Below are 26,231 nucleotides of genomic sequence, written 5' to 3'. Positions count from 1 at the left end.
TATATATATATATATATAATACTGGGGTTGATTTGTTCGACTAAAATTCTTCAAGGCTGTGCTCCAGCATGTCCACAGTCTAATGACTGTAACAAGTAAAAGAGAAACGATAAAAAAGATTCATTACATAATGTAATCCCACATACACTATATCACAGTAAAAGACTGGATGGATATGACTGGAATACTTCTCGATTACCAGGGACACAAATTTACACTGTGCTTGGTAGAGTGTTGGAAGGAATGCCTTGTAGTATTTTGCTCCAGTGCTTTACATTCTGAGTTCAAAAGCTGCTAAGACCAATTTTACCTTTTATCTTTTCAGAGTTGCAGGGTCTATAAAATAAAGTACCAATGGAGCACAGAGACTCGATAGTATCAACCATTCTGCAAATCCAAATTTTAGGCCTTGTACCCATGTTAGAAACTATTATTCATATATGAAACATATTGTCATTTAATAAAGAATACATACTGGTTTCATTGATATAGGTGATCATGATTGTTGCTGTTATTGTTCAGCCCAAGTAGATGTTTGACCAAAAGCATTAAACTGCATCATAACCACCTCATCCATTTAAGTGTGTGTCTAAGATTACAAATTACCCAATTTGTCCTTTCTTTAATTAAAGTGATAAGGTTTGATTTGAGGGATTTTTAGCTACTATTTCTAGCAGATAGAACCACCATATTTGTTTGTCCTGCACCACTTGATAACTGGTGTTGGTATGTTTACATCTCTGTAACTTAGTGGCTTGGCAAAAACTGATAGAGTAAGTACCAGGCTCAAAAAAAAAAAAAAGAATCCGTACTGGGGTCAATTCATTCAACAACAAATTCTTCAAGGCAGAGCTCCAGCATGGCAGTAGTCTAATGACTGAACCGGAAAACAGATAAAAGACATATATATATACACACATATATGAGCAAAACGACCCCGTCCAATGGACGGTGCTGAGTTGTCAAACATTTAAACCAAATTTTCTCAAAACAACTTGTCTGACCGTCCCATAGGCCTCCCCTTTGAGAAACACTGATTTAACCTAAGTTTGAGACACCAGCAAAAGAAGAAATAAAGATAGACTTTTTTTCTATTCCAAAGAAAAACAATTTCATTCACTTTATCAATCGCATTCTCACCTGGAATCGATTTTTGTAATTTTTTCAAGACTTATACATGCCCTGATACCATCAGTATCTACAAATCAAATTTCAGCGCAATCGGATGGAGGATGCCCGAGATCCTAAAAGACACACACACACATACACACGATATAATAGGAACTGGTATGGCTGTGTGGTTAAGAAGCTTATGGTTAGGGGTTCAAGTCCTATGCTGCAGCAGTTTGACAAGTGTCTTTTACTCCAGCCCTGGACTTGACAAAAACCTTGTGAATGAATCGGGTAGACAGAAACTGAAGTTAAAATAAACAAAAATTTATGTAAAATACCTGTTACATACAAGCTTAACTACTGCATATTAATTATTTGTGTGTATGTGTGTGCATGTATGCACATATTAGAATATTACACTATCTGTTTGTTACCATTAATACAAAACTGTGTATGTATGTATGTATGTAAAGAGCATCTTAAGCTTTTAATATATGAAAAGCTGGTTAATACTGAAGAGAGCTAACATTTCTAAATATAGGCCAGGAAATGGTCTTCGCCTATGCTTCCTTGATGTATGTCAACTATTGAAGATAAGAAGCCAGATAAAGATTATATAATGAAGTCTGTCAATAAACAACCCATCTCTTCACACTCTTTCCTTTCTCGCGGCTCTATGTTTAGAATCAACAATCGCTCTGTTCCACACAAAAACCAAGCCAAAACTTGAAATGATCTTAAACTAATTTTCCAGATGATCTTTTACCACTCACCTACCCATCGACCACACCACATAAAGATTCTGCTGATAGCTTTGGAATTGATACAGATTCAGCTTATGGTAAATCAGTGGAATTAGTGTTATCTAAAGCAGGTTATTTATTTCATGTGGTTTACTCTTGGGAATACAGATTCAGAGGCTTATATTTTTCTTCTTTTGGTTAGGTGACATTTTTTCAGCATTAAAAAAAGAACCCCTCTTCTGTAATAGTTCAAAGTCTCAATATCCCTGTTCTAGCATATTCTGTACAAAAGGAACAGAAACTGTAGTATTACAATGGAAAATGCAAAGGGCAGGAGTTTCAGTATTCCTTCCAGCTCTTTTTTATATATTCTGGGTTTAAAGGGCGGTGAGCTGGCAGAATCGTTAGCATGTCGGGTGAAATACTAAGTGGTATTTCGGCTGCTGTTACGTTCTGAGTTCAAATTCCGCCGAAGTCGACCTTGCTTTTCATCCTTTCTGGGTCGATAAATTAAGTACCAGTTACGCACTGGGGTCGATATAACCGATTTAAGCCTTTTGTCTGTCCTTGTTTGTCCCCTCTGTGTTTAGCCCCCTGTGGGCAATAAAGAAATATATATATTCTGGGTTTAAATATGCTTTGCCTTTCATCCCTGTCTTCACATTCTGAGTTCAAATTCTGCTGAGGTCAACTTTGCCTTTCATGCTTTCAGGGTCAATAAATTAAGTACTAGTGAACACACTGGGGTCAATGTAATTGACTATCCCCTTCCCCCAAATTTCATGCCTTATCAACTACTCTTTTCTCCCTGAAAATTATTAGCCTTGTGTCTAAACCAGAAACTAATAGTATTATTAATATTATCCTCATTCATTGTTGCTGTTGTTGTTATTATTATTATTATTATTATTATAAAGGCTGCAAGGTGGCAAGGTTGTTAGCACCTTCCACAAAATGCTTAATGGCTTTTCTTCCCTCTTTATGTTCTGATTTCAAATTCTGTCATGGTTGACTTTGCCTTCCAAACTTTCAGGATCATTGAAGCAACTATCAGTTGAGCACTAGGGTCGAAGTAATCTACTAGCCCTTTCCCACCAAATTTCAGGCACAAGACCTGAAACTGGTGGGGTTAGGGTGGGGTGAAATGCTTAGCTGTATTTCCTCTGTCATTATGTTCTGAGTTCAAATTCTGCTGAGGTCGACTTTGCCTTTCCTCCTTTTGGAGTTGATAAATTAAGTACCAGTCATATACTGGGGTTGATGTGATTGGTTGTCCCCCTCCCCAAAAAGATCTAGGCCTTGTGCCTATTGTAGGAAGGATTATCATTATTATTATTATCATTATTATATTATTATTATTATTTTATTATTATTATTATTATTAAGGCAGTGAGCTGGCAGAATCATTAGCATGCTGGGCAAAATGCTTAGTGGCATTTCGTCCATCTTTACATTCTGAGTTGCTATTCTATTGGGGCTGACTTTGCCTTTCATCCTTTCAGGGTCAATAAAATAAATACCAGTCAAGTAGTAGGGTCAATGTAGTTTACTTTCTCTTGCCCCAAAATTGCTGCCCTTGTGGCAAAAATTTGAAATCATTATCACTATTACTATTATTATTATTATTATTATTATTATTAAGGCAGTGAGCTGGCAGAATCATTAGCATGCTGGGCAAAATGCTTAGTGGCATTTCGTCCATCTTTACATTCTGAGTTGCTATTCTATTGGGGCTGACTTTGCCTTTCATCCTTTCAGGGTCAATAAAATAAATACCAGTCAAGTAGTAGGGTCAATGTAGTTTACTTTCTCTTGCCCCAAAATTGCTGCCCTTGTGGCAAAAATTTGAAATCATTATCACTATTACTATTATTATTATTATTATTATTATTATTATTATTATTAAAGCAGTGAGCTGGCAGAATTGTTAGCATGCCAGGCAAAAAAATGCTTAGCAGCATTTCGTCTGTCTTCACATTCTGAGTTCAAATTCTGCTGAGGTCAACTTTGCCTTTCATCCTTTCAGGGTCAATAAATTAAGTACCAGTGAACACACTGGGGTCAATGTAATTGACTATCCCTCTCCTCCAAATTTCATGCCTTATACCCTTAGCAGAAAGGATTGTTATTATTATTTCTAAAACTAAAAATAGTTTATGGGACAAAGCCGAGTAAGGTTCTTTTCTTTTCCCTGCTTGTATGAACATGATGTGAGATGTTTTTCTTTTATATTAGCATACAGATCTATCCACATCTGGATGCTTTTAACATTAAAATCCTGTTTCCTCATTGGTTGTCCGTAATGTTTTTGTATGAAACAGTTTCATGCTTTCAATTCTAATAGCACTTAGCTAACTCTGGAATGGTTTGTGTAAAATGAGTAAGTCATCTGAATACTGGCATCGTTTGCCACCGCTAAAGTTTACAGATATGATGAGGGAATTGATGCTTTTTTCATGCCTCATTAACTAAATTTTTAGTACATTTAGCAGAGAGCAACCATTATTATATAATATTTCTTTGAAATTTCTAAATATACAGGAATAGGTATGGCTGTATGGTCAACAAGTTCACTTCAAAGCCACAGGGATTCTGGTTCAACCCCACAGCATGGCACCTTGGACAAGTGTCTTCTACTTCAGTTCCAGGGCAACTATTGCCCTGCAAGGGAATTTAGCAGGGAAACTGCAAGAAGCCCATCATGTGTGTGTGTGTGTGTGCACATGTGTGTTAAGTTAATTTTTTGGCTCAAAAAGCAAAAAGCAAGGCCATGTAGGGGGACATGGAGTTATGTACAGGGAGGGTGTTCATGCAAAGAGTTCAGGCCATTTCTGGTCAAGAGAGACTTTGAACCGAGCGGTCGTCGGCATCTTCACTATCTCATCAAGCAGCTTATTCCACGGATCTGCAACCTGGACGGAGAAAGCCCCTCTCCTTCAACTGAGATGAAATCGTCGCAGATAGAGCTTTTCGGAGTGACCCATGTGTTTGTGTGTGTTTGCATGTGCATGCATACACAAATTTGCATGTATGCTTATATTCTATCTTTGTTACTGCTTGAGCAAAGTAGTGCTCATTCCTTGTCAACAAAAAGTCATATCTGACCTATGGTATAAAGAAATCTATAACTTGAAGGACAGATAAAAAGATGTCTACAAGAAGCGTCTCAGCTCCTTCTTTAGCTAATTCTTCATACAAAGGTCATACAAATATGGAAAGGTGATGTTAAATGAGGGGCAGTGTTATCTTATTTTCACTTGCTGTGCTGGCATGAATTGGACAGGTTGTCATGATTTGAGTCATCTCCCATTAGGAACCAATGCTTCCAGAGACACGTACTTGCACACGTCATTTGGCTTGGTTTTTATGGCGTGATGCCCTTCCTACTGCCAACCACTTTACAAAGTGTAGTGGGTGCATTTTCTCATTATATCAACTTAGAAAGTTTGAGTAGACTTCAGTGAGACAGGACTAAAGGGACCTTACAACCTTACACTTTTTCTCCTCGGCCACTGTGGGTAAGTGTAAATACAGAAAGAGTAGTTGATAATTTATATATAACTTAGTGTGTAGATCAAGGTCGGAAAGAAGAGGGAGTGATAAAATTATAGTCAGAAAGGAGTATCTGAGAGGTGGAGATAGAGATGTAAGTTTGGGTGTAGAGAGTGGTCAATAATTTAGGATGCATACATTTACTCTGGTGATCTAGGAGAAGAATGAGAGGAGGAGGGGACGGGAGATGGAAGGGAGAGAAGGGAAGGAGAGGGAGTAACGATATCAGAAGAACAGGAATGGGTGAAAAGAAGGAGGAGCAAGAATATGATGGGAAGATACAAGGTAGCAAGCTGACAGATATGTTAGCATGCTGGGCAAAATGCTTAGCGGTATTCGTCTGCCATTATGTTCTGAGTTCAAATTTCACCAAGATCGACTTTACCTTTCATCCTTTTGGGGGTCAATAAATTAAGTACCAGTTACGCACTGGGGTCAATGTAATCGACAATCCCTTTGTCTGTCTTTGTTTGTCCCCTCTATGTTTAGCCCCATGTGGGCAATAACGAAATAAGAATATGATGGGAAGATGGTAGGAATATCTGGGAGTGGTATTGGAGGTGAGTGATTTGCAATAACAGAGGTGCTAAAGGTAAGGATGGAGCTGGGGATGAAAAGAGCAACAGTATGATGGGAAAAGGTAAGGCTATTAGGAATAAAGTGAAGGTAGGATGATTGGCAATGACAGGGGTAGATAAAGATAGAGGTGGATGGTGAGATAAAGTTGAGAGTAAGTGATGGGTAGCAACAGAAGTAGTCTGGAGGAGAGAGAGAGAGTGATGACTGGCAGCATAGTAGGATGAAGTTAGAATGTATTGAGTAGGGGCATGATGATGGTCCTATACAAAGGTGTAGTGAAAGAGGAAGGAAGGTTGGATAGTGATGAAGATGGTGCAATCAGGTGTTGGCAAGATGAGAAATAAGGGTCTATGAGTAATAAGGAGATGGGTGAAAGGAGAAAAGGAGTAAGCAATTGGTGATTGGGAAGTAGGATTAAGGATGTAAGGTGAGGGTGCAATAGATGTAGGTTTGGTAGGGTACATAATATTGTAGCCGCTTAACCCTTGTATTAGGGTACATGTTGCTATCAGTGGTCATGTCTTCTGTAGCACTGCATATTGCCAAAGAGTATGATCCTTTACCTTCTCCTTTGTGAGGCATAACATCTTCAGGTGAGTCTTCGGTATTTCATGCCAAGTTTTCTTTGGTCTCCTTTTTCCACAGGTTCACTTTGATTGCTCAACAACCTTATGCATCGCAGCTGCCGCTGCCGCCGTCCAGTTGTGCTTATTGCACAGATCACCATGACTTGCTCCATCCAGTCTGTTAACTCTGCCATTGCATGTGGTAGGTCTTCTCAGGTGCACTCAGAGTCCTCACACAGTTGCTTTATGCAGGTTCAATGTAGTCTACCAACATTTGCATATGCATGTTTGCATGCTTAATACAGCAATCATCTTCCATGTATATCACATTCTCATACCAGTGCAGCTTTCTCTCTTATACAGAACACCTGATTCCCATTATTCCCTGGGTGTGTGTGTGTGTGTGTGTGTGCATGTGCATGTGAGTCTGTTCATGTGCATGCATGTGTATTACTGTTTCATTGCCTTGATGTTATGTGATAGAATGTCACTAGCAAGCAAGTGGTGTCCTTCAGTCTCCAATTTCCTAGACATGGGGAAATATTACTTAAGTTGGAAACAGGTGAGTATTGGTGAAAGGAAGCACATCCAACCATAGAAAGTCCACCTCATCAAATTCTGTCTGACCCATGTGAGCATGGAAAAGTGGACATATAGGCGCAGGAGTGGCTGTGTGGTAAGTACCTTGCTTACCAACCACATGGTCCCGGATTAAGTCCTACTGCGTGGCACCTTGGGCAAGTGTCTGCTACTTTAGGCTCGGGCCGACCAAAACCTTGTGAGTGGATTTGGTAGACTGAAGCTGGAAGAAGCCCGTCGTATATGTATATATATGTGTTTGTATATGTTTGTCTGTCTGTGTTTGTCCCCCCAACACCCAACATTGCTTGACAACCAATGCTGGTGTGTTTACGTAACCTAGCACTTTGGCAAAAGAGACCAACAGAATATGTACTAGGCTTACAAAGAATAAGCTCTGGGGTCAATTTGCTTGACTAAAGGCGGTGCTCCAGCATGGCCGCAGTCAAAATAACTGAAAAGAGTAAAAGAGTATAAAAGTGTCTGCTACTTTAGGCTTGGGCTGACCAAAACCTTGTGAGTGGATTTGGTAGACTGAAGCTGGAAGAAGCCCGTCGTATATGTATATATATGTGTTTGTATATGTTTGTCTGTCTGTGTTTGTCCCCCCAACACCCAACATTGCTTGACAACCAATGCTGGTGTGTTTACGTAACCTAGCACTTTGGCAAAAGAGACCAACAGAATATGTACTAGGCTTACAAAGAATAAGCTCTGGGGTCAATTTGCTCGACTAAAGGCGGTGCTCCAGCATGGCCGCAGTCAAAATAACTGAAAAGAGTAAAAGAGTATAAAAGAGTATTAAAATAATGATGATCATCATCATGACATTCATGTGTACTAACATTTCACATCCATGAGCACATACTTGCCTCATTTCTTTCTTGCCTTTGGTAGTCTTCTGTATTCAGGGCCTATGTACATAGTGTGTGTGTGCACGCGTGTGCATGAGTATGTATGTGTATTTGTTTGAGTTCATATTTGTCGTGGTCTTTGACAATCGGTATTGTTTTGTTTATGTCCTGGTAAGCTAGAAACCAATAAATAAGTACCAAACTTAAAAATAACTATCAGGATCGATTTTGATCGACTAAACTCACCAAGGCAGTGCCCCAACATGGTCACAGTCCAATGACTGAAACCAGTAAAGAGATTAAAAGGGTATAAGAATATAAATGTCAAAAGATGAAAAAAGAAAATTTACATATGAATAAAAAAAAAAAAAGAACAATGAACTATTAACATTTAATTTGAGCAAACCAACCTGATTAATTTTCGTCGATCATTTGGATGGATTTTCTGGGCACTGGTTGGATCTAATTGTTTTAGTCTAGCATGAAGTTGAACAGAGTCTACCTCATAGCCCCACTGTCTAATATCACAGAGTGGAAAACTGGTAATATCACACTCTGAAATATTAGTTGTTTCTCTGGTACAATATTCCTTATGACTGTCACTCACTGTATTATTCACATCAGTGTTATCTGTGCAGCTGCTCTTTAATTCTGTCCTATCACTGTGGCTACTTTCTGAATCACTGCTATCTCCATCCACATTCTTTCCCTCTGTTTTAACCAACTGAGTGGTGCTGTCTATCTCAGATTTATGAGTGACAGTGATATCATCTCTGCTAGATTCATTGCCGTGTTTTGCGTTGAGTTTGCGACGTTTTGGAATTGGAGAACATTCAGTTGGAATATATTTAGGGGAGCCAGAATCAGTGGAAATGTGTGCAAGTAACTCCTTATCTTTATTATCTAAAAGAAAAATATAAAATGACATTTTAATAACAATTCCTTAACAAATAATAGTAATAATAATAATAATAATAATAATAATAATAATGTACATAGAATAAATAGGGCCTGTAGAAAACAGCACTGCTTGGAACCACTCGGATACTCCGGAAGGTGCTCGAATAATAAGAGGTGTTACCTTAGTTCACTGGTAGTGAACAGCTGACACCATAGTACATCTCCAGCATTAGAAGCTGTACAAAGGCAATAATAATAATAATCCTTTCTACTTACTATAGGCACTTTGGAGGAATGGAGCGACACTCAGTATTTTTCAAAAAAGACAAAAGTGATGAAGATAAAGAAAACTAGCTATGATAAAAAAATTAAAAGGTGGAAGATGGGGTCAGGCTCTAAATGGATCAAAAGGATGATAGATCAGTAAAGCTGTTTACCCAAAAGTAGAATATGGAATGATTCAAATGAGACTATAGCTCATGTTGTATTGGAATGTTGACAGCTTAGAATGACTACAAAAAATGAAAAAGAGATTTAGCCATTTTCTGGGAAAAGCACTTGAAAACAATGAAGTGAGGTTGTTGTGGAACTTTCATAAGAATAAACAAAAGAACAATAAAACACAATAGACTGGATATTGTAGTCAGTGACAAGAAGATACTATGTATTGTAATCAATGTGGCAGAATAAATAGAAAATAGAAATAAAAAGAAAAGGTAGAGTATCATATTGACTTAAAGTAGGTAATCCCCAAGTACTGGAACACAGAAGTTAATAAAGTCATAGTACAATGGGCTGTTACTGGGGTCTTGGAAATAGTGACAAAAAACTATGAGAGTAAATCATCATCATCATCATCGTTTAATGTCCGTTTTCTATGCTAGCAAGGATTGGATGGTTTGATCGGAGTCTGGGAAGCCAGGGGCTGCACCAGGCTCGTCTGATCTGGCAGTGCTTCTACAGCTGGATGCCCTTCCTAACGCCAACCACTCCATGAGTGTAGTGGGTGCTTTTTATGTGCCACCGGCACAGGGGCCAAAGGAGGCTGGCATATGGCCACAATCGGTTGGTGCTTTTTAAGTGTCACCGACAGGGACGCCAGTCCTTTATTTTAATGTGGGAATAGGTACCATGCTGAAAATGTCTACTACTTTGAACAAGAATTATCCAGAAATTCCTCAATACAAAGTCTGAACAGACATGAAGAGTAAAATGAAACAGAAGGTACAAAATATACATCATCCTTGACCATGAGTTGTGGCTTGAAAAGAAGCTTAATTAAACTACACACAACATCAATTCTGTGAAACAATAGAAAAAGCAAATGATACTTTTCTCTAATTTTGATGCAAGGCCAATAATTTTAGAGAAGGAGGAAAGTCAATTACATTAATACCAGTGCTCAACTGGTACTTATTTTATTGATCCTGAAAGGATGCAAAGCAAAGCTGATCTTGGTCCCAGATAACAACAATCCTTTCTACTGGAAGTACAAGGCCTCAAATTTGGGGGAAGGGATTAAGTCAATTACATTGACCCCAGTGCATAACTGGTACTTATTTAATCAACTCCAAAGGGATGAAAGGCAAAGCCGACCTTGGCGGAAACTGAACTCAGAATGTAGTAGCAGACAAAATACCGCTATGCATTTTGCCTGGTATACTAACGATTCTGCCAGCTCACTGCCTTAATAATAATAATGATGATGATGATGGTGATGATGATGATAATGGTTTCAAATTTTCCCACAAGGGCAGCAATTTTGGGGGAGAGGATGAGTTGATTACATCAACCCCAGTGTTCAACTGGTACTTATTTTATCGACCTTGAAAGGATGAAAGGCAAAGTTGACCTTGGCAGAATTTAAACTCAGAACATAGCAGCAGACAAAAGCATTTCACCTGACGTGCTAACGATTCTGCTAGTTCGCCACCTTAATAATAATCTATATATATAAAACTGAGAATGTGTGTCTGTCCGTCTGTCTGTGTGTTTCCCTAAAACTTGAGAACTACACAACCAATTTCATTCAAATTTTACACATGCCTTACTTAGGGTCCATGTAGTTTCATGGGCAAAAAAAATGTTCAACTTCTTGCCTAGAGCGAGCCCATAGCAATATCATATCTTCTCCACTATTTCAGTATTACGTGTTAAAAGTGAAACAAAAACATTTCTCTATTTTATGTCAGATACTTTCACTTTAACAATAAAAATAATAATAACAATTGAATTATGTGTAGTAAGTAATAATTAAAATCAAACTAAAGTATAATATAATCGTAACATAACAAAAGTAAAAATAGCAATTGGTATAAAATTGCATCAAGGATTTGAACTTGAATAAGTGGTTTCACATGAATGGGAATAAATTAAAAATAAAATTAGCGTGCAGAAATGGAATAGTACTACAATTCCAGTCTGTTATATATTTTCAGTATTGTTATCACTAGCGATATCAAGATATAACTTTGTATTTTGTATTTTATGTGTAGATGTATATATATAGATGTACATGTAATATGTACACATATATATACACATATATACATGCACTAGCACTATAACCCGGCAAAGACGGGTCATAATGCTAGAAATAATAATAAAAATAATAGTCTTTTCTACTATAGGAACAAGGCCTGGAATTTGTGGGGAGTGGGATAGTCGATTACATCGACCCCAGTACTTGACTGGTTCTTAATTTATCGACCCTGAAAGGATGAAAGGTAAAGTTGACCTCGGCAGAATTTGAACTCAGAAGTAAAGACAGATGAAATGCCACTAAGCAAATGATTCTACCAACTCACTACCTTAATAATAATAATAATAGGTAATATAATAAAGTCAATCAAAGATGGAAAAACAAGTGGAGAAGATGAAATACCACTTAGGAGACTTATATAATGAGAACGGACGCATATCAAGTGAGATGAAAGAATATGTTTTTGTTTCATTGCCAAAGAAGCCAAAAGCTCAAGATTACACAAAGTTAGAACAATAAGCTTAATGAGTCACCCAATAAAGAATTATATCAGGAATGAATTAAGAAATAAGCTAATTGTATAGTGATTTTAGACCAGGAATGGAAACAAGTGAGTTACAGTTCACAGCACCTCATGCTGCTGAACATTGGCAAATCTACTTTCTGCTTCTCCCTTTGCTATGTAACGCAGTTGCCTAGTTTTTCTTCCTGCTATCTGATATCATTCTCTGATACCTACTTTCCCAGTCTTTCCAGGTCTATCTTTTTGCTTTTATAGCTCTATCTACCTCACGATTCCATCACTACATCAGGATGGAATTTTGCCCCATCCACAGATTTGGTCTGTTGCCCTCAGTAGGTTATTCTATAAGAACTTTCAGTTGTCCTCTATGTAATACATCTCTATCTCTCCTTCTCCTTCATGTCAAATGCTTCAATTTGAACCCTAACCCTAAATCTCTTACTACATGAAGGATACTTAAGTTTCCATATCAGCCTTTTCTCTGTCTCTTAGTTCTTCTATCCCTACTTCTGAAGTCACTGACTACTAACCTATGTTGAATTGTACATTCTTCACCAGAGAAGTTCTTCATATTCACAAAATCTAATTATCCCTCTTTCTGGTGATAATGTAGTCAATCTAGCTTATGTGCCCACCAAACTGATACGTGATCAGGTGGATGGCTGGTTTCCTGAAGTTAGTGTTGCAGATCATTCATCAAATCATTTGCATCACAAAACTCCAGCAGTATTGATCCATTCTATGTAATAAAGAAACTAGAAACACCTTTATGCTTCTGAAAGAAACAAATCAGGTGTATTACTAGGGCAATGAGATAGCAGCAATGGTAGAATGCTTTGTAGTGTTAACTTACATCTCTTTATATTCTGATTTCAAGTCTTGCCAATCTTTATCTTTCACTTGACAAAACCTCTATCCTACAAAAGTTTTATAGCCTTCTACCACAAGCCATAACTTGTGTGTATGATTAACATACATCTATGTAAGATCTATGTTGTAGGAGATCTATACAGTTGGTTTCCCAAAACTAGTACTATGCTGTCTATGCCAAAACAAGCCCTTGAGTACCTCTGCTTATCTCTGCTTTCACAGACATAAAGTGGATAAGAGATAAATTTATCTATGGATGAGATACAAGTGTATTATAGTACAAGTAACATTACCAGATGAACTAAAGTAATATAGGACAAAACATTAATTCCAGGAACCTTAGAGAGTACCTCCAGCAGATTTGAACTTATGATTCTCTGAGTAAAGTTGGTAGATGGGAACTGTACAGAAACCCATCATCAGAGTGTGTGTGTGTGCGCGTGTGTGTGTGCGTGCGTGTAAAAACGTAAAGCTACCCCCTTTGGTCATGAATGACCATGAGATTGCACTCGGAAAGTTCCCCTCTGAAGCACAAGTCTGGGCAAGGTGGTTTGTGTGGAAGACTAGCAGTCATCCATGCATATCAATCTCCCCTCTCTGTGCCACTAATGCTATCCAAGGGAAAGGCAAAAGCTATTACAGCTTAGCACCGGTGACATCACAACTCATTCCTACAGCTGAGAGAACTGGAGCAATGTGGAACAAAGTGTTTTGCACAAGAACACAACACACATCCCAGTCCAGGAATTGAACTAATAATCTCAAAATTGTAAGCCCAATATTCTAACCACTATGCACCTTCAGATATATCATTATATTAATGCCCACTTTTCTATGCTTGCATCAGTTAGATAGGGTTTATAAAAGCAGATTTTCTACTGCCAGATGCCCTTAACAATCATGTTGTATTCACATTCCCTATTAACTAAGTACCTGTTAGATCTGCATTTTTGAAGACAAAACAAAAAAGTAAGAACTAGAGACAGGAAAAGCATCTAGCTGTAAAATTAAAATAATACCTCTATAACTATTTGTCCAACTCATGTTAGAAAGGGAAAATGGACATAAAATTCACAAATTCATCAGTATTTAACCCAATTCTTGACCCTTTAGCATTCAGATTACTCTGTCAAATGTAAGGCTCATTTATACAATGACATTGCAGGGCATGTGGAGGCACATGGCCTAGTGGTTAGTGCAGCAGACTTGCAGTCGAGGGATTGTGGGTTTGAATCTCAGACCAGGCGATGTGCGTGTTTATGAGTGAAACACCTAAGCTCCACGCGGCTTCGGCAGAAGGTTATGGCAAACTTCTGCTGACTCTTTCACCACAACTTTCTCTCCCTCTTTCCTCCTGCATCTTGCAGCTCACCTGCGATGGACCGGCGTCCAATCCAGATGGGGAACCTATACACCAAGGAAACTGGCCCTTTTGAGCCAGGCATGGTTCGAGAAGGAACAAACCAAAAATTGCAGGGCATGTGCAAGAGGCTGGAGCTGACCAGCTTAAATGCTACAGGGTTAAATGATCACCATTTCATTTTGTGTAATTTGTCAAAAGAATCCATTATTTCGGTGAAGACTTACCAACAGTTTCTGCCTCACATTTTAAAGAAAATGGAACCCTTTCAGATGTGACATTTCTTGCTGAATCATTTCCAGTAGATTCTGGATGTTCCTGAATAAGAAGTATACAATCACATAAGTATAAATGAACAGCAAATGTAAATGATATATTTAGGGTAGTTAGACATAATTAGTACCAAAAAGAACAACAGTAAAATTAATGTGTTTTTCTGGTACCAATTACCTTGTTGACATGAAATGGTTTGGTTAGCATAACAGAATAAAAGAAATAATTTATAAAATCTAATTTGAAAAGAAGGAAGAAGCAAGGTGTAAGTGTGGCTGTGTGGCAGTAAGTTTGCTTTCCAGCCACATGGTTCCAGGTTCAGTCCCACTGCATGGCACCTTAGGCAAGTTTCTTCTACTATAGCTTCAGGCTATAGTAGATGCCTCGTAAGTGGATTTGATAGATGTAAAGTGAAAGAAGCTTTTGTGTGTGTGTGTGTGCATGTGTTTGTGTGTGTGTGTGTGTGTGTGTGTGTGCATGTGTTTGTGTGTGTGTGTACATGTGTCTGTGTGTGCATATGTGTGTATGTACGTATGTGTATATGTCTTTCTGTCTGTGTTTGTACCCCCCACCACCACCACCACTTGGCAATCAGCATTAGTGTGTTCACATCCCCATCACTTAGTGGTTCAGCAAAAGAGACCAATTTAACAAGTACCAGGCTTGAAAATATAACTACTGGTGTTGATTCATTTGGCTAAAAGTCTTCAAGGCAGTGCTCCAGCATGGCCATGGTCAAGTAAGAGAATGAAAAAATAAAAAGAGCAACGGTAGAATTAACACGTTTTTCTGGTACCATGCTAAAATGAAATGGTTTGGTTAGAATAACAGAAATTATTTATAGAATTTAATCTGAAAAGAGGGAAGAATCAAGAATTTTGTGGTGTAATTGGCAATGCAATCATTTAGCAAGCAACATATACAACCATGTGGCCTGAGGTTCAGCCCCACTGCATGGCACTTTGGACAAGTGTCTTTACTATATCTCCAGGCTAACCAAAGACATGTAAGCTGTGAGTGGATTCAGTTGAGTGAAATTGAAGAAGCTGCACGCGTGCATGTGTGTGTGTGTGTGTGTGTGTGTGTGTGTCTCTCTCTCTCTCTCTCTCTCTCTCTCTCTCCTTCCCAAAGCAGAATGTGATGGTTACAAATGAGCATCATCATCATACAAGTGAGGAGTATTCATTTCCAGCTTCAGTGAAAAACATGTCTAGCTATAGAGAAATATTACTTTGCTTGGAAACAGATGAGATTTGGTGATAGGATGAGTATCCAGCTGTAGAAAAGCTGTCTCAATAAATTCCACCTGATCCATACAAACATGGAAAAGTAAACATTAAATGGTGATGAATATTATTATTATTATCATTATTATTATCATCATCATTAAAGGTGGAGTGTTAGCAGGATCATTAGTACAATGGGCAAAATGTTTGGCAGCATTTCATCTGTCTCTATGCTCTGAGTTCAAATTCCACCAAAGTCAACTTTGTCTTTCCCCTTTTTAAGGACAATAAAGTAAGTACCAGACAAGTATTGGGGTTGTTGTGATTGATTGTCCCACTCCCCACAAAAATCAAGGCCTTTTGCCTAAAGTAGAAAGAATTATTATTATTACAAGACAAGAATTCTTATGCAATCCTTTTCTTTCTTCCTTTTTTCTTTTGCTATCATTGAAAATTATACTGTCTAGACATTCTCTTTACATATGACTGATCTAAAAATAATACACTAACTCTGTGTTCTCCCCTCTCCTTCCTCTTTGCTTCTCTAAGATATGAAATGGAAATATAAATTATAAAAGAATTATCTAACTCCTGCACTTATGAGCATTACGGACATTTTTAAGATTGCAACAAGCAAAACTCTAATTTCCCTCAGTTACTCTACAAAAACCTTTTACTATTTATAAATTACAATTAATTTTTAACTATATCAGAGATCAAATTTCTTTCTTACCCAACACAGAAATACATAACTGTCAAGACTGCCAAAGGTTTTGGCAGCAGCAGCAACAACAGCAACAGCAGCAATAACAACAACAACAATGTTCATTTATTTAATTGCTGCAGACAGCAAAAAGAGAAAGGTATGATTAAAGAATAATAGAATACAAAAAGAGTAAACAAGCATTAAAGTTAGTTGCATTCTGTGCGCACGCACATGTATGTGTACACGCACACATGCACAACACACACATGCAGACACAAACACACTGACATAAAAATACATTTTAAAATGGACAGGTTCTTTCTTGGGTAACTTGAGTCGAAATTAGTCAGTAATTTAATAAACTTTCAAGGAGAAAGAGGGCTAGGCAGTCTACTAAGTTGGAAATCTGCTAAGTTAACTTAAATCTAAAAAGTATCAAGTATGTAGTAAAGAGGTTTTTTACTATTGTTTGACATACTAAGCTCCCTCCAAAAACGTGGGGAAATCATTATCATCGTCATTGTTTTAACATCTGTTCTTTTATACAAGTGTGGGTTGCATATGTTTGCAACACAGCATTATCTGGTTTGTGGGATTTAGTAATTTGAGATATAAATCTTGACAAAATTAATTTTGCTTTAATCCTTCCAGAGTCAATAAACTAAAGTACCAGTCATATGCTGGGGTTGATTTATTCAACTGTATTTACTTCCCCTTACCCCAAATTTGAAGTCTTGTATCTATCTTAGAAATAATTATTCTCACCCTGCTTCTTCACAGATCTCTCTCGATTTTTTTTCCCCTCACTTCAGATAATCTCCACTGCCAACATGACATTTCTTCAGTTAGCTCTTCTTACATTGATTGGCTATCAAATTATATGCCCAGTTATTTTTTGCCCTCACACCTCTAATGAACTCATTAACTTTTCTAAGGAACAGACATTGTACATCTTGGATTTTGTTATAACAATAATGTTCCCAATTTGTCTTTTATTTCTTTCATTCATTAGATTATAGCCATGTTTGAGCACTACTTTGAAGGGTTTTAACAAAACCAATTTACCTTAGTAATTGTCAAGTGGGTGTCATTTTAATTCTTCTAATTATTTCCAAGACACACATACAATCACAGTGACATGAGATCATTTGCAAGACAAACTCTTAAATTCAGTTTTTTTTAAAAAAATAAATATCCTCTACAACATGTACTGAGCACTCCTTTCTCATCTGTTCAACATTAAGCAATGTATGCTTTCTGATTTGGTTGCATTAGGTGAGGCCCATTCTACACTTCAGTTGGGTTCATTTGTGGTGCATATAATTTTTAGTACTTAAGAAGTATTATTTGGTTTATTGTTTTAGTGCAGTATTAGTAATGCATATATAAGTTCTGCCACCCACCTTGGGGTGTGTGTTCCAGATTAGCAGATAGAATGAGGTCATGCCAGATAAACAAAGAGTTTTAATAATGAGACAGAAAGCAAAGGAATTCTGGATGGCGAATTAAGATCTTTTGGAACTTCACTAGAAGTTAGTTGATGCCAACCTGTGTGAGAAACTTCCCCCAATTCTATGATGCAATTTTCTTGTTTTTACCCTTTTGTCATCATTTTTCTTTTGAAATATAGTTTTTATTTTAATTAGTTATGAAAATAATAAAGAATTTATTAAAATAACCATGTTTATGGCGTTTAGAACATCACAAATTATAATAGAATAATAATGGAAAGTTTCAGTTTAGATCATTTTAAAACAGTCAGTTTGTATCACTGGACCAGGGACTGCTTCAACCAAATTGGTATCAAATGGGTCAAAATAATCTGAATCACTTGCATCAAAACTTCATGATAATTTATGTTCTAAACACCAAATTAATAATAACAAAGCCATTTTACTAAACCCTTCATCATTTGCAAAATAAATTGAAACAAAGGCAATGTATTTCAACAGAATAAAATGGTAACAAAAGCAACACTTGGTGTTTGCATGCTTGTGTGCTTCAGACAAGACACTGTCTATAGCTGTAGTTGGATAGCTTTTAGAAAAGAGTACGTGGGTAAAATTGGTGGAGTTAATAAGAAAAATTGTGGGCATGGTTGTGTGGTAAGAAGCTTGCTTACCAACCACATGGTTCTGGATTCAGTCCCACTGCTTGGCACTGTAGGCAAGTGTTTTCTACTGTAGCCTCTGATTGATCAAATCCTTGTGAGTGGATTTGGTGGATAGAAACTGAAAGAAGCCCATTGTGTGTGTATGTGGGTTTTACAGTCTATGTTTATCTCCCATCACTAACTGACAATCAGTGTTGTGTTCACAACCCTGTAACTTAGTGGTTCGGCAAAAACGACCGACAGAATAAGTACCAGATTTTTTAAAAATAAGTACTGGGGGTAATTCATTTGACTAAAAATTCTTCAAGTTTGTACCCCAGTACAGCAGCAGTTAAATGACTGAAACAAATAAAAGAAAAAAAAAGGTTTAATTGTGAAGATAGATGATATCAGTTTGCTTACTGAACTTCCCTAGATGTCTCCCAGGAGTTTACAGAATAGATTTTGTGACATATGGTACAATACTCTAAGACTGATACAGATTTGGACAAGATTTGGTTGGTGACACTGAAAACAATGTATAGTATTTAAGGATTGTGTCATTCTACCTCAAAATAGGTACATGAGAGATATAAGTTAGTTCCAAACTGTAACTAAAGTATATTTTGCTAAATCATATCATCATAATCACCCTCATCATTTATCATTTAGCATCGGTATTTCATCCTGGCAAGGACTGGAAGGTTTGACAGGATCAGATAGGTTAGAGAACTGTGCCAAGCTCTAATGTCAGTTTTGGCATGGTTTCTATGGCTTGATGCTTTTCCTTATGCCAACCACTTTACAGAGTGTACTGGGTGCTTTTTCATGATCACATTAGTGTGATCACCAAGCAGCTTGCAAGACAAGAACCCTTGATTGAGAGAGAGGTGACTTATGCCAGGTGTTGAGAGGCAAGAGTATGGACAGCAGGACAGAAACAGGTCAGATCCATAAATTGGATATAATCTGAAGGATATTGAGATTTTTTTTAGGTTGACTTGGAGAAAAATGATTTCTACAGGAAGTGAGAATCACTTTGGAGAGGTATAGACCCTGCCACAGAAACAAAAATCTTTGGTAGTACCTCATTATGACCAAACAGATATTGGGAAATTTAACTCACTTTGAAGCTTCTAATCATTTCAAGAGTTTTCAAATGGCAACAGCTGAATGCTGTCACTGTCTTGGTAATCAAAGTCACCTTTCAAGTCTATTGACAATTTAAGGAGTTATTCTGAACAACTAGACAGTGGTGGTGGTGGGGGCTTTTTTAATGGTTTCAATGCAAGGTAACTGAACAAACTGGCACTGTTCTAACCTAGACAGGTAATGAAAACTGGAGTCTGAGGAGGAATATATAGTAATTCACTTAATTTTTATCTTCTGTTATTTATGTTACATATCTATATCTGTCTAATAAGCTTGTTGCTCATAAATACATCAGTTTACATTATTAAGTGTCCTTTAGTAAAATAACAACAAGTTGCTAAGCTTTCAAGTTATTAATGGTTGTAAATTTATTGTCTACCATATAGACAAAGACAAGTGTGTGTGTGTGTGCATGTATGTAAGCATGTGCATACTTGCATGTATGTGCTTAAATGCAAGTGTGTGTATGTGTGTGCGATGACCTTAACTTGCAGACATGATTTGGATAGATGTTGTAATGGATGTGTGTTGGACATTATTAACCTGGTGCTGTCATTGTTATTATGACCATTATTATTATCATTATTATTATTATTATTATTGTGATGATGATGATGATATATGACTGTAGCTGTTTACACACACATACATACATATATATATGTTATACATTTTTAAAGTTTCTAGAAGAGATGGTGGGATTGGGGTACCTGGAGGCTATGGAATATTTACTAAGACAAATAAAGCTTTTAGATTTTTATTGATAGATATAAATGACCCAGACCAAGTACTTAGACACTACTACCACTACTACTACCACCACTGTCAGTGCTTTGTTACAATTCCTACCACTACCACCACCACCACTTGTGAAAGCCATCAACAGAATGTCTACACAGTTACTCAACTTGCTCTGTAGTGAACCTCTATACAAAAACTTGACTCACTAGAAATAACAGCCAATTATTTCTCAAATCCCACTCTACCAACTTAACCATTTTGTGATGAGCTGATAGTATAGGCAGGTGGTTAGCACAGGAGTGTTGAGAGATGACATGCGTTTGAAATGGGTTAGGGTGGATTTGCATGTCCTAATAACCCCTAAAATCCACAAGGCTATATTATATCTCATGAGGATAATGATGCAGAATAAAAGGCTTAGTTGTTATACATGCAGTAGTCCTTTGAGGGATTTTATCCTGAAAAAGTGAAAGTGGAAGGGAGCAGCCAAAGCAACAAGAAGAATACTAGGCCTCAGTTTCCAGAGCATCATCAGCTATAGCTTTGGAAATGGTGAAAAAAGGGATCTAGCTCTAAGAAACAAGTGAACAGGCACATCTAGGATCTCAATTGTTACAACCAGGAACACCACACCATGAACTTACTATAAAAGAAAGATGACATTTGCAGATGAAAATTTCCAAATTGTTGGGAGGCAAGCAAAATGATTTCAAAAAATGGGAAGGTGAACACCAAGAAAAAATAACAACAAAAAGGGATGGATATCTTCCTTGAAACAGCGAAGTACCTTCTCAGATCATTAATGAAGACATCAAGTGGATGATGACACATTCATAGTGCCAGGAGATTTGGTAGGGTTGTATTGTTTACTAAAATGCAGTTGAGATTAGAATACAGAAGATGCTCAAAGGACAGGATGCTGGTAAAATAATAGGAAAATAGAACAAGAAATTGAAACAACTGACGTAACCTGATGACCTGGGTTATCTATTCCAAGTTGCTAAAAAATTAACAAGTACTTTTGAGTACATGAGGCTGCACTACAAGCAGCCACAGTGGGTAAAGATGCAGGGTGCTCTAACTCAGCCTAGCCAGTGGTTTCTCATCCATGTCTACATGAGAAGCATAGATGTTTTTCATGTTACATGGTCACTTTTATTTAGCACCAGCAGTGCTTTTACATGGTTGCTTTTATGTGGCACCAGCACAAGTGCTTTTACATGGTTGCCTTTAAGTGGCACCAGCACAAGTGCTTTTACATGGTTCCTTTTATGTGGCACCAGCACAAGTGCTTTTACATGGTTGCTTTTATGTGGCACCAGCACAAGTGCTTTTACATGGTTGCCTTTAAGTGGCACCAGCACAAGTGCTTTTACATGGTTCCTTTTATGTGACACCAGCACAAGTGATTTTACATGGCACCAGCACAAGTGGTTTTTACATGACACCATTATTATTATTATTATTATTATTATTATTATATTATTATTATTATTATTATTATTAGTAGTAGTAGTAGTAGTAGTAGTAGTAGTAGTAGTAGTAGTATCATTGGTGCCCATCTGGTGGCTTGTAAAAAGCACCATCCAAGTGTGGTCGATGCCAGTACTGCCTGACTGGCCCCCATGCCAGTGGCATGTAGAAAGCACCCACTACACTCTCAGAGTGGTTGGTGTTAGGGAGAGCATCCAGTTGTAGAGACCATGCCAGATCAGATCGGAGCCCGGTGCAGCCTCCTGGCTTGCCAGTCCTCAGTCAAACTGGGGAGATAAGCACCAGCCAACTAGAAAGAGTCCCTTTCCTGGGACTGCCACATTAAACTGGCAAGAAGCCATCACTTTATCGTACTGTTACTGTATAACTCTCTCTGAGAGATTTAGAAATGTAATATTCACATGTTGTCTTGCGAAGAAATCATTATTACAAATCATCATCATCATCATCTTTTAACGTTGCTTTCCATGCTGGCATGGGTTGGACAGTTTGACTGAGGACTGGCAAGCCAGGAGGCTGCACCGGGCTCCGATCTGATCTGGCATGGTCTCTACAACTGGATGCTCTCCCTAACACCAACCACTCTGAGAGTGTAGTGGGTGCTTTTTACATGCCACTGGCATGGGGGCCAGTCAGGCAGTAATGGCATCGACCACACTTGGATGGTGCTTGTGTTGTGTAACCAACTAAAAACAGGGTGTCTTGGGGCTAAATAATAGTAACACTCTTCCCTTTCCTGGGACTGCCACACTAAGTTGGCAACAAGCCATCACTTTAACATGTGAATAATCAAATGGGAAAACATCTATTAAATCAACGTCAGCAGTAAGCAATTGCTTTTACTATCAGCTGTGAAAGAATGAAAGGCCAAGTCAAACAGCAAGATTTAAACCGAAAATATAAAGGGACATAACTAAATATAGAAACATTGATCCTGTAATCTTCAGATTTTGCCATCTGACACTTTTAATGGTAATAAATATCATAGCAATAATCATGTTGTTGATAATGATCATGAGCACAACAATGATATTGTAGTAAGAGAATATTTTATGCTCCTTATAAAAGGTGAACACATTTGCATTTCTTCATGTATTTGTGTGCTTTTGTGTTTCTGAATCTATGTGCCTACTTATTTGATAATGTCAGGTGTATCGTGTGTATGTGTGTTTGTGTGCATGCGTGTGTGTGTGTGTGTGTGTACTCACATACAAATACACATCTGCATGTATTGTCTATATACACACGCACACACATGTATATATATATATAGATGTGTGTGTGCGTGTGTATAATATAGATGTATATATATTTGAATATAAATGTGTGTATGTGTATAATATAGACATATGTATATATATTTGTATATAGATGTGTGTGTGTGTGTATACACACATCCCCACGCCTAAAAAGAGAAATTTGACATTTCATAATGTGTAGGTGTGTATACATTCCATATTTCACATGACACTACACACAAACATACACACACACACATATATATATATATATATATATACACAAAAACTATATATATATATATATAAAGGTTGAGATTAATAATGTTATTCTTTAGTCTTTCAATATATATTTGTATTTCTTTTATTCTTTTATCAAAAGAGGATAGAGCAAGTTTTTAATAATTTCAGGAGGAAACCAGAACTACCAGAATCAAAGAATAAACTGAAAAAATATGGGTCAGGTCCTAGTTTTTAGTTTTTAGAACTGATTTTTCTGCATGGAACAATGATGTCTCATTTCAGCACTATAACACCTTATTCATTATGTGACACCCATAATATATAATTGTTGTTATTGTTATTGTTTTTCATCCTTTTGGGCTCAATAAAATAATCAATTGAACACTAGGGTAATGTAATCAACTGGCCCCATCTCTCAAAGTTTCGGGCTTTGTGCCTGTAGTAGAAAAGATTATTATTATTATTATTATTATTAAGGCAGCAAGCTGGCAAAATTGTTAGTGCACTGGGCAAAATGCTTAGCAGCAGAATCATTAGCATGCCGGGCAAAATACTTCGTCATATTTTGTCTGCCGCTATATTCTGAGTTCAAATTCTACCCAGGTCAACTTTACCTTTCATCCTTTTGGGGTTGGTAAATTAAGAACCAGTCAAGTACTGGGGTCGATGTAATCGACTATCCTACTCCCCACAAATTCCAGCCCTTGTGCCTATAGTAGAAAGGATTATTATTATTATTACTATTAAAAAAGCAATAAAAAGAGTGCGACTATTATCAAATGAACAATATTTTGACACTTCATGTGTCTTCCACAAGTTCGAAATAACCATCTCATTCTACTTCATTTTGGTAATATTTAAGGATTGATGTTATTCCTTCAGAAAGTAAAGGAACAATAAGAAGAGTTTAACTGTTTCAAATGAACAATATTTTAACACTTATTATTATTATTAAAGGCAGTGAGCTGGCAGAATTGTAAGCATGCCGGGAAAAATACTTAGTGGCATTTCACCTCTCACAACATTCTGAGTTTAAATTCTACTGCGGTCAACTTTGCCTTTCATCCTTTTGGGGGTCGATAAATTAAGAACCAGCGAAACAATGGAGTTGATGTAATCAACTGGTCTTCTCACCCCAAAATTTCAGGCCTTGTGCCTTCAATAGAAAGGATTATTATTATTATTACTATTTTTATTTATATTATTATTATTATTATTATGAGAGATTGACAGAATTGGTAAAGCATTGGGCAAAATACCTTGTAGCATTTAGTTATGGATTGTGTTTTGAGTTCAAATCTTGCTAGAATCAATTTTGCTTTTCCTTCATCCCAGATTAATAGAATAGGTACTAAGCTAGTTTTAAGGTCAATTCACTCAACTATATCCTCACCCAAATGTGTTAGAAATCTTTTATCATGTGTGGGGTGGATTTTCAGAATATACTACCATCCTTACATACAAGCTAGTCCTTTACAGGTGCTGGTGCCACACAAAATGCACTCATGCCACAGCTGTACAAGTGCACCCATGCCGGTGACAGTACAAGCACTCAGCACATTCTCTGAAGTTGTTGGCATTAGGAAGAGCATCCATCTATAGAAACCAATCCACAATAGACAATTGGAGTCTTGACAGCTTCCTGGCCAGCCAGCTCCTGTCAAACTACCACTATTTGACAACTACTGTTGGTGTGTTTACACCCCAGTAACTTAGCGATTCATCAAAAGTGACTGATAGAATAAGTACCAGGCTTAAAAAGATAAGCACTGGGGTTGATTTGTACAACTAAAATTCTTCAAGGTGGTGCCCCAGCATGGCCACAGTCTAATAACAGAAACAAGTAAAAGATAAAAGGCATGATTATGGATGTGTGGTTTAGAAGTTTTCATCCCAACCACATGGTTTTGGGTTCAGTCTCACTGCATGGCAGCTTTGGCAAGGGTCTTCTAGGATAGCAGGAGCCATCCAATGCTTTATGAGAGGATTTGGCTGACAGAAACTGAAAGAGGAAGATAAGGAGGGAGATGCCATGTCTGAAGGCTGGGGAGCTAAGTGATAATAATGGTGATGGTGTTGATACTGTCTTTCATTGTTTTTCTACATACCCTTTACAAGGACAGGATGGCCATAACTAGAATGAATATCATTGCTTATAGATCTCAATCAAACATGACCAGGGGCTGAACAACAACAAATTAGATCCTACTTCAAAGTTCTTTCACCATTTCCAACATAATGGAATGTGGCTAACCAGTTGAGCAGTAGCAGCAGCAGCAGCAGTAGCAGTAGCAGTAGTAGTAGTAGTAGTAGTAGTAGTAGTAGTCGAAGCAGCAGCAGCAGCAGAAGTAGCAGCCACAGTATCCCAGCAGCAGTGGAAGCTGTTGTGGTGGTGGAACTGGTGGGTACAACAGTAGCACCAATAGGGGGAAAATGCTATTTAATATTGAACTATGGCCTACCACAGAGGTGTAAAGGTCAGAAGGTCATCAACTGACAATGAACCTTAAGAAGAAAAGAGACTGTAAAACTATTGGAATTTGCTTTCTTTTGATACTTGTGCCTAATGTACCTTGAAGTCCTTAATATTCCTAAATGGGACTCCTGCCCCACCTAATACTTCTACTCCCACACAAAGACAAAAGAACACACACACACATTTCTCTTTGCATACTTTCTATCAAAACATTTTTCTGTTTATGCCTCTGTGTATATTCCTGGAGTGTAACACAAATTCCTATGGAGTTTGCATCCAAGTTATATTTCACAAAAGAGCATTCAATAAAAAAATGTTGAGGTGGCTGTGTGGTAAGTAGCTTGCATACCAACCACATGGTTCCTGGTTCATTCCCACTGCATGGCACCTTAGGCAAGTGTCTTCCTTGGGCCTTGTGAGTGGATTTGGTCGACAGAAACTGAAAGAAGCCCGTCCTATATATGTATAC

At 37.5% G+C, this 26,231-nt stretch overlaps 1 protein-coding gene across 2 annotated transcripts in view; it reads right to left on the bottom strand.

Moving 5' to 3' along the window:
* Positions 1-26,231, bottom strand: part of LOC115216636 (tRNA dimethylallyltransferase) — a 351,240-nt gene that overhangs the window by 164,970 nt on the left and 160,039 nt on the right. Inside the window, exons 2-4 of one of the 2 annotated variants that reach the window (XM_036506693.1) lie at positions 16,354-16,460; positions 14,349-14,439; positions 8,397-8,889 (exon numbers count right to left, since the gene is read on the bottom strand). In XM_036506693.1, the coding sequence (XP_036362586.1) occupies positions 8,397-8,889; positions 14,349-14,439; positions 16,354-16,449 (680 nt within the window). In that variant the 5' untranslated portion in view covers positions 16,450-16,460. The remainder of the gene's footprint in view (positions 1-8,396; positions 8,890-14,348; positions 14,440-16,353; positions 16,461-26,231) is intronic. The other variant, XM_029786122.2, reaches the window with a different exon arrangement.

The sequence above is a fragment of the Octopus sinensis genome, linkage group LG10 (assembly GCF_006345805.1).
Source record: "Octopus sinensis linkage group LG10, ASM634580v1, whole genome shotgun sequence".
Classification (NCBI taxonomy): Eukaryota; Metazoa; Mollusca; class Cephalopoda; order Octopoda; family Octopodidae; genus Octopus; species Octopus sinensis.
The sequence above is the reverse complement of the archived record's forward strand: the minus strand, read 5'-3'. Positions and strand labels throughout refer to the sequence as shown.